The sequence below is a fragment of the Pelmatolapia mariae genome, linkage group LG23, assembly GCF_036321145.2.
Source record: "Pelmatolapia mariae isolate MD_Pm_ZW linkage group LG23, Pm_UMD_F_2, whole genome shotgun sequence".
Lineage (NCBI taxonomy): Eukaryota > Metazoa > Chordata > Actinopteri > Cichliformes > Cichlidae > Pelmatolapia > Pelmatolapia mariae.
This window is the reverse complement of record NC_086246.1, coordinates 43242988-43258684: the sequence shown is the minus strand read 5'-3', so window position 1 is coordinate 43258684 and position 15697 is coordinate 43242988. Positions and strand designations below refer to the sequence as shown.

At 37.7% G+C, this 15697-nt stretch overlaps 2 protein-coding genes across 2 annotated transcripts; both read right to left on the bottom strand.

Moving 5' to 3' along the window:
• Positions 1-269: 269 nt before the first annotated feature.
• On the bottom strand, positions 270-8289 carry tmem165 (transmembrane protein 165). Its single transcript, XM_063467039.1, has 6 exons — positions 7959-8289; positions 7372-7597; positions 7080-7255; positions 6184-6366; positions 5879-5984; positions 270-3689 (listed from the first exon to the last, which is right to left on the bottom strand). Exons 1-6 carry the CDS (start codon positions 8109-8111, stop codon positions 3613-3615), a joined length of 921 nt encoding a protein of 306 aa, XP_063323109.1. The 5' UTR covers positions 8112-8289; the 3' UTR covers positions 270-3612.
• A 3218-nt stretch (positions 8290-11507) lies between these two features.
• On the bottom strand, positions 11508-13940 carry srd5a3 (steroid 5 alpha-reductase 3). Its single transcript, XM_063466930.1, has 5 exons — positions 13689-13940; positions 13408-13559; positions 13151-13336; positions 12935-13060; positions 11508-12262 (listed from the first exon to the last, which is right to left on the bottom strand). The coding sequence occupies exons 1-5, from the start codon at positions 13907-13909 to the stop codon at positions 12003-12005; spliced, it is 945 nt and encodes a 314-aa protein (XP_063323000.1). The 5' UTR covers positions 13910-13940; the 3' UTR covers positions 11508-12002.
• Positions 13941-15697: the final 1757 nt, after the last annotated feature.

Genomic DNA, 15697 nt, shown 5'->3' with positions numbered 1-15697 from the left:
GTCTTTCCCTGCCAATTAAGCAATAGTGATTTTTTTAAAAACCCCACAACGACCAATTTATATATATGTATAAGGGCAACTTTAGCTTTTAAAGTTATCTGTGGGTCACTGGCAAGTCTCAAAAACAAGTGGGGGAAATGTTGTCCAGGGAAACCTCAGGACGCAAACCCTAAATGAAAGAACACAGTGAATTATGTTCAGTGTTGTGTAGTTCTGATGTACACACTAGAAACTCGGTGTTCTCTCTCTCTCTCTGCTTTCAGTTCATATTTTTGTGGCTTTTTTTTTTTTTTTTTTTTGGCTCAAGTAATTAACTGCTGCAGTTTGCTCAACAGCAAAAAACAACATTAAATCTTTCATGACTACATCCCACACAATGTGGTCACACCCTGATTGATGACGGGAGCAGGACTTTTGAACTCCTGTAATGACGTCAGTAATTCAGGTTTGACCAGAAGATCCAACTTCTGATTTAACTTTGGTAACACATCTGAATATGAATTGAAATCTTTGGTTACATTTGAGATAAAAATACACCCTTTGTAAAGAGTTTTAAGTCATGTCTTTTTGAGTTGTTAATAAACCTCTCTCACTACATTATAGGCAAGTCTGATCACGTGGTTCTAGAAAAATGTGCAGATATGAATTAATATATTTAATCATTGTTATGTGAAGCTGAAAAACACATATATGCATGGATTATTTACTTCAAGCAGAATATTTGAGTTACAAATTGGCAAAACTAATATCTAACTCTAAAACAACTCAATTCAGAGCAATTAATCTCTTAATCATCAATAAATGCATCTATTACAACTTTATAACCACATAATAGAACCTATTCCAGTTTTCTTTCTAATAAGCTTTAAGAGTTTGTAGTGAATGCTAAGGCTTCCAGTTTGTTCTTCTATGAAGCACAACTGGGAAATGTTGCACTAAGCATCCACTACTGACACCTGCTGTTTGTTATTAGGTTAAACACCTCAGCTCAACTTTAATCACTGATTATATCCAACATTTAGAAATTGTACACATTAGCATTTTATTGCACTCCAGTGTTATAAAGACACTTAAAGAGGACCTATTGTGCTGATTTCCAGCTTCATTGTTTTTTTTGGTAAATTCTTTAACATTACTGTAGCTTTGCATGACTCAAAAGTTCAAAATAATCTGTTTACATTTCATACTGGATGTTGGTGCAGCCCCTCAGTACATCCACTGTCTGAAACCACTCATTGTAGCGCTCATCCCTCTGCTTTTCTGATTTGCTGCCCTTAGCAAACAAAGTTTGAACAGCGTGAGATATGACGTGTTAAGAATGATTAATACTTATTCTCACTGACGACATAAAGGCATGAAAACTTGTTTCAACCACTGAAAAACAAACCAAAATATTTTTTGCCATCCATAAATAATTAAGTTGGTATATGTATGTTTATTTCAAAGGGACAATGCATATTAATTAACATGAGCACTAAAATTAATCTTGTAAATAGCCAGATGGACTAATTTTCATCTGTAGTCCCTGCCAGGTTGATGGCATATTAAATGAATCAACAAAACCAAACCAAACCCCAAAGTTTGACTTATGGATGTCATTTTTCCACCCATGCAGTGTCTGAAACAAACTTCCATATACAGAGCGAAGTGGAAAAAATACTCTAAAATGAGCTTTAGTCACTGTATCAGTACATAGATGACAGTAACATGATGAAAAGTGTAATAGGTGACTTTAAGGTGACTTGCATTAATTTCTTGAGCCAAATTATTCATGGACCTCAACATAACCCTTATGAGGCAAATATGTCAATCGTTTGCTCCCCTTGGATTCAAAAATAAATCTGTGTGAATCATCTTTGGTGCTGTTCCTATAATTGACTCTCTGTATTCCTCCTCACCACTCAACTCAAACACGGCACTAAATGTTGGTTTAGAAATCAGACAACACATGAAACTTTTTTATTGATCATTTTTTTAAAGATTTATAGGCATTTCAAAGAACCTGTATGACAAACAGAAGTAGTTCACAGCCTGTCAAATATTGACAACACAGCTTTAGCCTGTTCACTTAAAAAAATATTTCCATTGCTTGTACAGTAATATCATCCACCCTTTGTCAATACATATGCCTAGAAAGGAAAAAGAAAAGGAAGCTAAATAAATACATACCGTTTAAAATAAAGGGTGAAATTTAGGTCTAAATTAAGTTAGGTCGAGGTGTCACCGCAGATCCAACACAGCTAAGAGAAGTGGCTTCTACTGCAAGTCTTGGGTAGGATAAATAATTTTTGTACCTGATGTAGTCCTCTTTACAATCTGTCACAGTAACTGTGAGGTTCATGCTGGAAATGGCTTTAATCGCAGAGGAAGACTCAACCTGTCAGGGTGACTACTGGCCTTTTCTTTAACCTAATCCCACGTCTTGTTCGCCGTTACCGTCTGATACCATTATGAGTAAATAAGATTATCATTTCTGAAGAGGTTCACGTGAACTGTAGATAAACCCAGGATGCTGACATTCAAATACAGGTAAGTAGAGGTATTCTAGTGGTTCAGGTCTCTGTAAAGGACTGCTCTTATGTGAAACTAGGGGAAAAAAATCTTGTGTTTACAAGAAGAAGAAAAAAAAAACAAAACTCAGTGTAAGTCAGATCACAGAAACTGTTGCTATAAATGTGCAGCTGGTTCTGGTTGTAAACAAGCTCTTTGACAATCTGCAGAACACCAGACGGGTATATGCTCTACAGCTGTCCCACATCTGACATGTAGCAGCAGTAAATAGTACTCTTGAGACATGTTCACACCGTTGGAAATAATCTGTGTGGTAACCGCAGGGGAGCTATCTGGATAGTGTGTGATGTTAGCTGTGCTATTTGCACACTGGTCCAATCTGACAGGATCTGAATGCACTCTCACATGCACCTCTGTAAGGTGTGTGTTTAAAAAAAAAAAAAAAAAAAAATGCTAATAACAGATGGTGGAAACAACAGTAACACCAGCCTCAACTGCTGTACTTGGGAGGAAACTGGCGGCTCGTATTCTGCCAAAAGTCACCTGACAGCAAAGGGGCTCATCCTTAACATTTAAAATAAACATTAAAAACGGAAAAGATTTTTTAAATGGACTAAGTGCCTTGCTGAGATGTTACTATGAGGAAAGTTGGCTTCAGTTTCTGAGCCACCTGTAGAACGTTATAGGGCAGCAATCGGCAACAATCTAGTTTTCTCTCACACACCGTGTGAAAAGAATACAAGTTTTAAAGAGTGTGACAAAGTCCTCCCTCCTTTCTAAGCTCGCACCTGTTAATCAGGCCTCTGTGATTCAGTCTTTCCTTCATTAGACGAGATGAAGATGAAACACACCTTGTAAGCAGTCAACAAACACATGTCCCATGAGGTTTGGATGCCACCTACAGGTTGTTAATTAACCTCTGAGAAATCCAACTGATTCACAGATCACAAAGGAACAGAAACGTTCAAGGAAAGGAAGACAGGACTTCAACTCTTTGTTGAGTCCTTTAGACTTAGAGGGTCGAAACTAAAATGCATCTACAGCAACTTGATCAAATGTTACAAGTATTTACAGAGTGAACCTGAAAGTCTTTCCTCCAATTTAAGGTCCAGTTTCTGGTGTGATGAACAGGGCAGACAAGGCAAATGCCAGAAAAACTATTCCTCCAATGATTGTAACTACAGAAACAAAACAAGAAAACAAATGTCAGTTAAGCAAAGATTTTCAGATTAAACAAGGCACAGATTTATCTGACACTAAATTGGTTTCATTTTTTTTTTTTGATTCTTTAAATCTGATATAGCTATATGAACAAACTACTGAATCTTTCTGTGAAGCCCCATCACGGGTCATCTTGAGGTTTTTGTAGCAAATGTGAATTCACCAGTAATTTTCATGATGGCAAAACCAAATGATTACAGCATTGCATCACTAGGAAGGACTCCCAGGAGTCTCAGCATTCCTGCGAGGGAAGTTAGGGGAGGACAAATAGTCCAATTTCTTCACCGACCATGTTAAGAAAATTTTTAATGAATCATATTAGGTGGAGGCAGCAGACTGAAGTCTTAGAAATAGGAGTGTCAATGGTGCATAATCCAAACTAAAAGTGACTTTGAAATAGGTCTGCAAATAAGGATTCATTTAGTAATTGAGTATTCTATTGATTAGTCCATCGATTAACTGAGCAATGAGATAAGAACTTATTAATGAGCAATAATAAATATTCAAAAGAGGGGGAAACCCCCCACCACAGTTCTTTCAAAATATACTGCTCGTGGGTTTCCATTTTATATAACTGCATACTGCATCTGTCAAAAAAACACCTAAACCCTTTAATTAGTAATATTTTATCTTCTGGATGAGGTAGGTTTCATGTGTATGTGTTTGTCTGCATCTGGTTGTGTCTGCATGTTTGAGTGTGTTAGTGAATGAATGGGGTTGTATCTGTAAGCCTTTAAAGGACTATGCGTTGGCTGAAGTTTGTCCTGTGCTATTATGCAAAATTTTCGTGCTGCTGAAAACAAGACGTTATGATGGTGCAGATGTTAATAATGACATGTTAATAATAAGTCAGTGTCCGACTTAACAGCCACAGGTCAGCAAACTTTATATTTTTTAAATATTAACAGTTTTATTCATATGTAGCATGTAGCAAAGTGAATATTTAATTTCACTTTAAATCTGAAAAACAAATTTGTGAAAGCCTTGAAATATGGTCTAAACACCCCATGCCCTCCTTTAGACTCCCTCCTGCTTGTTTCAGGTATCATTATGATACAAAATGGGACGGCTTTCGTCAGGCTTCAGCCGGCTGCCTAATTTTAAACATGTTATCAGGCCAAGTTAACAGCTCATTTGGATATTTTAATGCAACTTCTGTAGCTTTACTATAGATTTTCACTGTATAAAACAAAAGGTTGGAGTTCGTTGACTGGATGGTTTGATGAAGACTCCCATTAGCTTTTTCCCAGTAAAGGTTTTAATGGTGACCACAAGAACAGCGCTGCTGTTTTGGACACTAGAAAAACGTTTTCTTTCACTCTAACTGAGGTCACCATCTCAGTAACGGCTCCCCGTCTTTGCTCTTCACCGTGCGTGTAGACAGACTCCATGTTAAACATCATAATCATCACTGCTGCTGTTGTGTTATTACACTCTTGTTGAAAAACATGGGCCTAATACTGACATATTTTATTCACATGCCTGCTCCTAGATAAGTTTCTAATGAAAGTGTTAGTGGTGAAACGCTCATGTTTACATGGAGATGACTGAGCGCCACACAGCCGTGTGTTAAACAAAGGAGAAAATTTGTGTCGAAGATTTTTTTAAATCGTCTGGTTATTTGAATTATTCAATGAGTCATTACAGCTCTACTTTGAAAGTTTTTACTTTACTTTTTATTTTTAGACTGCACTCTACAAATACCTACTTGATTTTTTAAAAATAAAAATGCATTTCAATCATTGTAAAATATGGGCTGTAAATTGTGTGTGTACCATTTTTGGGCAAAATAATAATTAGTTTAATAGTAGATCGCTTTTTTCTCTCTCTGTTTGTTTTTAAATCTGATCCACCTAATCCATCAAACCTTAACAGGATTGTCTACAAATATTTTGATAATTATTGTGTGTAAACAGAGCTGCCTCCAGAGGAATTCTCCCAGGAGAACAGGAACCCACTTCTCCTACCTGTCTTTTTTTTAAATTAAAGAAAAGAAAGAAAAATTACACAATGTTTGCTTTTACATTGTCAATAATCTAAGTGGAGGCTACCAGACCTTGAAAAGTTAGTGTTATTACCCTGATGTAACTAGATGCTTCATGGAAAAAAAAAAAAAAAAAAAAAAAATTATGAAAGGCCATCTTACCTGTTCTAACCGATATCTTCTGGGCAATCATTCTCCCTCCTATCACAGCCAGTCCTGTGCACAGACAGTGTCCAATGGTGCCGCCCACTGCGACTCCAAATGGATCCTAAGAATAAAAAAACAAAAACAGTTTATATGCCTTTTTTTTTTTTTTTATTCTTTTCTTAAATATTACCAGTGTATTAATACAGCAGCGACTAAAAGAAACAAACAGCCAATCAAAGTGAAAATGTATGGCCTCTATTTATTGTAAAATATATTACAAAGCATTAAACAGCAGCTGTCTAACAGTGAAAGTCACAAACCTCCCGGGCAGCTAGAATAATTGTAGTTAGCTGCGATCGGTCCCCCCACTCTGCGAGGAAAGTGAGAGTGAGGGATTGGATGAAGATGGGTGAGATGAAGCTGTGCCACTTTCCCTGAGGAACAGCAGTCCCTGTTCCAGCCTCCACATCTGCAGTCCCATTAGTGAGCTTAGTCCGCTGGAGCTGCACAGACAACAGGGCAAAAGGTTTGAAAGACAACCCAATAGAGTACTTTCACAGCTCAGTACCTGCAAGAGGCAGGGTTCACTTACAAGGGTGCTATACTTTGATCAAAATTTTGTCATGAGGTCCTCTGTGGATGGTCCAACTATCTTCCTTATAACGGATTTGTTTTGATCAAGAGGATGTAGATTTATGTCCTCTACAAGTACACCTTAGAATGGCAACAACTTCCCGTGCAGATGCTGTCTATGCATCTGCACGGGAATATAATTGAGCTTGACTTTGTATGACAAACTGTCACTATTGCTAAGAGGTTCAATCAGTTATCTGTTCTTTTTTTTTTTTTAATTTAGTCTACAGTACAGCACTTCGATTACAGTTCATAATGGTGCCATTCAATAAGACAGCCTCAGGCAACTTTAAAGTGCCCATATGCTCATATAGCCTGATGATAAGATCAGAACTTCCACACAACAAAAACTCACATCAGCAGCAGCAAAATGTAACTAGGTCTTCTGGGTGATTAAGTAATATGAGCCATTTGCGAATCACTAATTACTAAGCAAAATGGTGTCAGCAGTTAGTAACTGGACCCACTCAGGAGGGGTTTCTATTGCTGAATATGTAAATTATGTATGTGGACTGGAGTTGTACTACTGGACATTAAAAAATGATGGTGTCTTTCTAGATACTTTAGTATCAAGTTAACTTGCCTCTTCGTCCTTCTTCTTGATCTCCGCCTGCACCTCCTCCAGCTCCTCCTGACCTTCATCTGGACTCATTTTTAGCCCCTCTCTAAGCATGCGAATACCGAAGATGGCAAACAGAGCAGTGGATACATAGTATGTGTAGATTCTTGGGATGATGGTAGTGGCATAGCCAAACAGTACTATGATGTGGGAAAGGAAAAAAAAAAACAACAACACGTATTTGTTATTTCTCAGGATCTGATCGAAGGGTAATGCCAAAAAACACAGTCAAGGCCAAATCCAAAGTTTTACAAACCAGAAAGACAAGTCATGAATCCTAAGGCCAGCATAGCCCCGGCCAGCACGGTGAGGCGGTTGTAGCGCATGGCCATGATGGCAGCAATGAAAAAGGTCTTGTCTCCCAACTCAGAGACAATGATGACAGATAAAGAGGCGGCAAAGGCATGAATGAAGCCCATGTTCCCTTTGGTGGCGACATCTTCAGAAACCACTGGGCCCGGTGGCTGGGCACTGGAGACTTTCTGCAAAGAAAATGCACACAGTTTGTAATAAAAGTCAGTATGAGGTATTCAAGTTTGCCCTTGTTGGCTGTAACACTTCGGCCACAATGTTTAAATAGGTAAACAAAACTGTCGGGGACATGACGACCTTCTCGTCGTGACACCCAAATGACTGTCACCTTAACTAGCAATTTCTTCACGATTAAAAAATTCAAGTGTAACTTTGTCCACTTCTGCTAACGTTACACCCGGAACTCAGCGAGACGTATCAGTTAGCACGAGCCCGGCTAGCCCGGGGCGCGAGGAAGAAGCGCGTCAAAGACCGCTTCCTACACATGACGATAAAACACTTAATTAGTGACAATGAAGCAAAACCTTTCACCTCTTGTGGGGGCTGTTCCGGGACAGATTTTTGCTCCTCTTGAATAGCAGTAACACCGACCGACAAAAACAAAAACACGGCGGTGAGCGGAAACAAGACACACATCACATTTCTGTTAGCCCCACCATCTCTTCTGCCAGCCGCGCGAGGCATTATTACTTCTTCCGAAACACCGACACGACTCGATTTGCGCGCTAATTTCTCTCCCTCGTATCACTGCATATTATCTGCAACAAAACCGTATAACTTCATATTTAGTAACCTGTACAATTTGAGGTAACACACGTCACGATCAGACAGACCGACCGGGCCAACTCATGGGGGAAGTAGAACCGTGCTGCCGCAAAGAGGAGCAACGCAGACAGATGATTGGACGTTCAAATGAATGACGTAGCTTGTAAGCTGACGTACACAGCTAAGTGCTCAGTGAATGGACAATCTCATTGTCGGTCATAATGCTATTTAAATATAGTTTTATTGTTTTCTTTCAATAGTTTTGCATTGAAAAAAAACTTGAAAAAGGACATTCTGTTTATTAGTTACAAATTTTCTCTTTATATATTTTTATGTAAAATTACTATTCTAATCCTAACAATAATGAGTGTTTGCCCCTCTAAATATCAGCCCATTTACTTTAAAAATATATTATTAGTAGTAGTAATATTATTTACTTTGAGCAGAACATTTGCTTGGCATATAATAAATTTGGGATAAGCAGAATAAACATTAAATAAAATTAAAGGGAAAAGAAAAAAATACTGGCAGCCTTCACTGCTGCCCCTCAGCCTCCTAGTAGCCTACTCAGTTTTAAAATCCTAGGTGACTTCCTTCTTGAGTTGTGGCATTACAAAGACTTTTAGAAAACTTGACCTCTGACCTTGACTTTGAGGTCGCTGAGATTCGAACTCATCTGAGTTTTTAGTAGATGATGCTATGTTATCAATTTGAAAGTCCTATGGTGCCTTAACATTCACAAACTTTGGTGTCCAGCACGACCGCCTGCCCAGTGGAATGAGGACAATACTCCATCAGCCTTTTATAGGGATAAAAAGGAAATAAAGAACGTGACCAGAGTTGGCAAAAGCACAGATATTCTCTACTTAAGTAGAAGTACTTATTAAAAGTGTTTACTCAAGTTAAAGTAAATACAACTTAACCTTGTTATATTATTGTGATAATAAAATAATATTAGTACATACAAATACAAACTTTATTTCAGTCCAAATTGTAATTCTAATAAAGTTACTCAGCTTTAATCAGTTAAGTAGAACAAGAGCAGAGAAAAAGAGGAACATAAAAAATATATCTATGATCTGTTGCCTACATTGTAGAGAGTGACTTTGCCTCAAAACAGGAAAATGAGTAGGAAGAGGTTAAAATGGAATTTGGCAGGTGGGAGAACTGGGAGGATCCATCACAGCACAGCAAACTAGCCTGTTTATACAACATTAACCTGCAGGTTATTTTCATACAACCATTAGATAAGTTATTCTACCTCAGCTTCTTTTCCAGCAGGTTTCACAATATGAAAAAACACAATGTCAAATGTACAGTGCCCAATATCTGATGTAGAAACATAAGAACTTACATTTCCAGTTCATAAATATCCCACTAAGCAGTCCTTGCCTTTACATATAACCTTTCTTTGTCCTCTCCTGTTCTTATGTTTCTCCATCTCTGAGTGAAGTTTGCTCTCTTACTTTTCTCTCCCCGTGAAATACAGCAGCACACAAACAGTTTGTGAATTTGCTGATGTTTGTTAAGCTGACAGAAATGCTGCATTTGAAATTACCTGCCACAATATTACTCCCTTCATGCTCCTCGCTACTCTTTAGTAGTGCAAGCAATATGCTGAAGTAATGCAACTTCATCCCCTGACTTTGGCGTAAGGTTTTGCCTCTTTCCTCTCTTTTTACCTGGTGGATTAATACATGAGTATGAATGTTTGAAGGTCAAAATAATAACTCTCCGCCGTGTAAGTAGTAGAAAATAGGGATATTTGTTTAAAAATGTAGGGAGTAAAAGTAAAAAGTTGTCAGAAAGACAACTACTCAAGGGAAGTACAAAACCCTGAAAATTCTACTTAAGTACAGTAACTTAGCATTTGTATTTTCTTACTTCCCCCCCTCTGAACGTGGCAATAAACACTTAGCAACATAGCTGGAAATTACTCCAGAGTTTTCTGCAGACCTTTCAAAGAAAATAAAACTGTTATAAGCAAGCAAGCAATTTATTTATATAGCACTTTCAGATCAGCCCCCAGCTGAACACAAAGTGCTGTACACTTGACATGCCAGAAATGATACATTGAACATGTTAAAAAATAATAAAAAAAAACCATAAAAAATAATAAAAATAATATAAAATAAATAAAAAATATTTAAAAAATAAAAAATAAGATGATTATTAAAATGACATTTAAAATAATAAAGGGTTATAAAGAAAAGTAGTTCTTTTCTACAAGTCATAAAACAGTTTAATATGGTATATGTACCTTTTTTTTATGGTATATTTACCATATGTGTGAACGATTAGTTTTCTGAGCAAAGATTGACGATTATAAACATCGCCATCTAGTGGAATCAACGTTTACACTGCAGGCGAAAGCGCATCAAATCGGACTTTTTTGACCCTATGCGACCCATATCCGATCATGGTATGACAGTGTGAACGGCACAATCCGATATTTTCAAATCCGATCTGAGGTACTTTCGTATGCGGTACTGAATCCGATACATATCTGATGTTTTAGAAAGCGACTGTTGTTTGAATGGTCATGTCGCATTAAATACGTCTTTTACGTCACTGACACAAGACAGACGCCAATTATCAGCTCCGGAGAAGCGCCCGAGAAGACATCGCGAACGCTTCCTGGCCTTCCAGTGTAGATGTTAGTGAAACTGTTGGGAAGACAACGTTGGAGAAACGTGAACATTTTATTTGTACTGTATAATCTGCAGATTCTGACAGAAATTTCCAACTATCCTTTGAAGCACCGCTCCTCTCTAAAAACAGCAATAAGGATCATTATTAGGCCATTTGTGAATAACACAATAACTTTATATCTTAAAGCAAAATTGGGAAACGTAAAGTCCGAAACAAGTCTTTATATTAAGGGCCATCAGTCAAACAATACTGTTTGGTCTGGGTCTAAACAGAGCGCGTTGTGTGTGACGTCTTTTGCGCATGCGGGCCGCTTTGAGGGTTCACACTAGAGCGCGGTTGCTGTCACATTTTATTTGTAGTATGAACAAGCAGACAAAAAAATCGGATTTGATCAAAAAATTGGAATTGAGCATTAAGACCTGCAGTGTGAACATAGTAAGTGGAGTTCTTGTGAATGAATCAGGGGCAATTTGTGGTTCAGTATCTAAAGGATAATGGATACATCATGCAAACTAGTGTACCTGGGGATTGAACCACCACACCCCTGATTGGTTTATGACTTGATTTCCCTCCTGAAAGTAACGTCCCCATGTTTGTGCCTCTTTAAACAACAACAATACTTTTTGTTGAATAAAGTTTCTTTATTCATTACAACATGTCCATGTCATGTTACTTTTCATTTTAAAGTAAAACTCCTTGTCATTCCGGTATTAATACAATACATTCTGTTTTGCTATAAAAGAAAAATATTCAACACCACAGTGTTTTGCAGGTTTCTTTTTCACATAAACATTTAGAGATTACATTACCAGTTATAACTCGAGAGGTTGGCATACTGTAAAAGGAAGCAAAAGATTTTTAAGTACTTCATCGTAAGAAAAACAAGTTCTTAATGTAATGAACAAATGAATTCCAGCAATGTTCCTCACAGTGTCTTCACATCAGTCGGAGAAAGTTCTCACCTCTAGAGTCTTCTGCCAGAACTCACAGTCTTGGCCTCATAGCTGTCAAGCCGATTAGTTAAATTTGGAGGTTTGAAAGAACGTTTAGAAAAAGATGGCTTTTGCTCGTAAGGTTTCTGCTCCTCCGACATCTCTGGCAGTTTTCTTTACAGTTCCCATTTATTACCACAAAAAGACCAATACAGTGTCTGAGTATTCATAGCACAAAGGGTATAAATGCTCTTCTATGCCGTGGGTATGACTTGTATTTGCTAATGTAAAGGTCATGACAAAGCTGTCCTGCCAGTGCTTGGTTGAAGAGCACATACAGTACCACAAGCCACCAGGTGAAAGAGAGGCCTCTGAAAACAAAGCTCAACGAGATGTAGATCAGCAGCTCAGCAAAGTAATGGGGACAAGAAACCAGCTCAAACCAACCTCCCTTTGGCACTCTGTGAGTCAGCGTTTCCACTGTTCCTGCATGACACGACGAAAAACAAGAAAAAGTGACATCAGCAACTTTCAACGTTTACATAGACTGGTTTACCATTTCCAGTGTGTATCAGGTTAAAGCTGTGCTAATTAACAACTGATCAAATTACTGTCTGTTGTGAAATGTCTCACTCACGGCGCCAAACCCACAGAGAATTATCTCCTAGCTCTGCAGTTCCACTCAGCTCTCTGCAGCTTTTTAGCCTCCTTTAGCTAATGTTTTTTGAAATATTCATGCTTAAACATGGCCTCAGTTTTCAAAGAGCAAAAATAAAAAAATTAAATAAAAAAAAAATGCTGAAAGTGGGTCAATTGGCCATTTTTCAAAAATACATGTTTTGAAAAGTATTTGATACATAAATCTAAAATTTAACAACAATCATTACATGTATCCTAACTTTGGACCATACGTTCTTTAGGAAAATATAAGCTGGTTGAGCTAAAGGCAATTTGGAGATGGGATGACCCATGTGCTTTATGGTTAACACATAAACAGAAAACAGACAGCAGAGGAAGTTAACTTCAAGCTGTTAGTTCCTTGATCATTAATATGCAAATTCTCAGTGATAGCAATAATGCTGGAGGCAGCAAAGAAAAAACAAAGAAAGAAAGAAACAAAAAAACAAAACAGAGAGACAGAGAGTTTCCTAGGTTTACCTGACTTTCCAGTGCGAAGTCTGGCCAGCAGGACCATAGACTGATGCTGCAGCCACGAGGCCCAAATGAAGAGTAAAAATCCAGCAACAAGCAGCCAGTCCAGCTGAGAGAGGAGGGAGCTTCTCTCTAAAAGAAATGGTGGAAGCATCAGTACCACAAAGCAGATGAACCAGGGAATTATGCACAGAGAAGCACACAGAAAGCACCAACTCAAACCTTTTTCCATACGATCACAGCAGAGGATCGTCAACCCTAACATGATGTAATACCCCAGGCCGAACATATATTGTACCAAGTGCATCGCCCCATCAGAGAAAACGCTGACAAACAGGCACTCCAGCAGCCTCCTGAGGGAGTGGACCCACAGCAGCAGCTGCACCAGGACGGTGGAAAGCTGTGGGACTACAGACAACACTAACATCAGACACAAAAATGAATTAAACAGAAAAACAACCATTTTTTCTTTAGCTAACCTTGATTGTCACTGCTGGGTGCACCAGTCAAAATGTCTAAAAAGTCGCTCAACCACAAAGGGTATGACTGATGCTGAAATATAAAGCTGAGGTACAAGACCAGAAGAAGACCATTCCAGCCAACAGAGACTGCATAGAAGTGCCAGAACCACCTGAAGGGGAAAAGCATCCCACGTTTAAATATTTAAAAAGTAAATAATGATTCAAAACCACCTAAATGTTCGGTTAGATATAGTAGGATATAAAATACATTACAGTAAAGTTCTGTCATTCACTGTCACCTTTTTGGGACGTCAAAAACCCGCAGCCAGTCGTCTTGCTTTAAGCTCTGTTTAGTTTTTCCGTAACGAATAAGGTCCTGAAATAAAACGTAAGCGGGACACGTGTCAAATCTTCTCGGCAACAGTCGCGACACTTTGTGGGCACAAAAAGCAACGAGGAAGCACAAAGTCAGAGAAGACCACACAACGTTAATGACACTCAAGCCCACTGAGCTCCACATCGTTTTGAAGCTGTGTGGGTCTGCAGCTATTGTTTTGTGCAACACGGAAAAGAAGCCGCCGGTAAAACCTATCCCTAAGGTTCCGGATGAGATGCAATAACAGGGAATAGCAACCGGTTATTTCTTTATAGCACAGTAAATGTATGTATTGATTTAATTAATCAATTTAATTATTTAAACATCTATATATTTATTTAATTGCAAAGTATTTTTGCATTTATTTTATTCGGCACGCACGGTTTTGAAGTGAGCATTACGACCCATTTAACGTTCGCACAGCAGAGGGCAGCATTTGAATCTTTCCCCATACACCACCTGAAAATAGAGGTCTATCCATGTAAACGGGGTCCAAAAATGTTTATGTTTGTGTAAGGGGAAGTTTTATTTTGAACAGGAAATGTTTAGTAATGTGCTAAGCAGGTATTTGGATTGGGGCAAAGATTTCATCATTTTATTTGCCCGTGTTTTTTGATTAACTGACTGATAAATAAACATCAATGCTAATACAGAAGTTGTATATATAAAAATAAAGAACAAACTCAATTTGAAAAAAACAAAAACAAAACCCAACCCTGTAAAATGTGAATAAAAACAGAAAACAATGATTTTCAAATCTTACAAACCCATATTTTATTTACAATAGAACACAGAAAAGATCAAATGTTTAAACTGAGAAAATTTACAATTTTAACAAAAATGTTGCAAAATGTTTGCAACTGATTTTGGTAACTTGCAATATCTCAGTAACATGACTGAGTATAAAAAGAGCACCTCAGAACAGATGGGGCAGTGGTTTGCCTTTCTGCAAAAAGCTGAATCTGAAAATTGTGGAATATTTTGAGAATAATCTTTTTCAATGTAAAATTGTGAAGACTGAATATCTCATCACCTACAGTACATAATATCAAACAATTCCCAGAATTTGAAGAAATGTTTTTGCATAAGAGACAAGGCCAAAAATCAATATTCAATGCCTATGATTTTCAGGCCCACAGAAAAATTGAAATTTTCAATTGTTTTAGGCAAACAAATAACACCACGTCCTCCAGACAAAAGAGGAGATGGACAATCTGGCTTGTTATTAGAGCTCAGTTGAAAAGCCTGCATCTCAGGTAATATGGTGGTGCACCAATGCCTGGAACTGGAAGCTTGCACATCCAAAAGGGCATCAAAGCTGAAAGGTATATACAGGTTTTAGAAAAACAAATGCTCCCACCTGAATGTTGTTTTTGTTGCATATTTCAGCAAAACAATACTAAAGAGCTTACTGCATCTATTACAGCAACATAGGTTTGTTTTAAAAAATTCTGGGTGTTGAATTGGCCTGACTGCAATTCTGATTTTTCACCAACCGAGAACATTCGAAATATCATGAAACAAAAAATTCTAGGTGTTGAGCAGCTAGAATCCTGTATCAAGGTATATATAGCAACATGCCTCCTCAGTTCCCAGACAGACTGTTGTTAAGAGAAGAAGTGCTACACAGCACTAAAAATGATCCTGTCCCAAGTTTTTGAGACATGTTGCTACTCTGAAATTCCAAATGAGCTAAAATTTTCTTAAAATGGTACATTTTCTCCAGTTTAAACACTTGATCTCCTTTTCCGTGTTCTATAGCGAATAATATATGCATTGAAGACATGTGCATTATGTTCTGCTTTTATTTACATTTTACACAGCACCCAACACCTTGGAACTGGGTTTGTATAAAATAGATTAAAGCTACAAATCTGACCAAAATCAGTATAGATTGGTTTTACTGTTTATCTACCATATTGTACCAGGGAA

Excerpts from the sequence above, each read along its gene's own strand:
- tmem165 (XM_063467039.1), bottom strand. The coding sequence starts at position 8,111 with ATGCCTCGCGCGGCTGGCAGAAGAGATGGTGGGGCTAACAGAAATGTG. Across the intron at positions 7,598-7,958 it reads CGGAACAGCCCCCACAAGAG|AAAGTCTCCAGTGCCCAGCC; the intron begins GTGAAAGGTTTT and ends TTTTCTTTGCAG. Across the intron at positions 5,985-6,183 it reads TTATTCTAGCTGCCCGGGAG|GATCCATTTGGAGTCGCAGT; the intron begins GTTTGTGACTTT and ends TTTTATTCTTAG.
- srd5a3 (XM_063466930.1), bottom strand. The coding sequence starts at position 13,909 with ATGTGGAGCTCAGTGGGCTTGAGTGTCATTAACGTTGTGTGGTCTTCT. Across the intron at positions 13,560-13,688 it reads GTTTTTGACGTCCCAAAAAG|GTGGTTCTGGCACTTCTATG; the intron begins GTGACAGTGAAT and ends TTTCCCCTTCAG. Across the intron at positions 13,061-13,150 it reads CTGTGATCGTATGGAAAAAG|AGAGAAGCTCCCTCCTCTCT; the intron begins GTTTGAGTTGGT and ends CATTTCTTTTAG.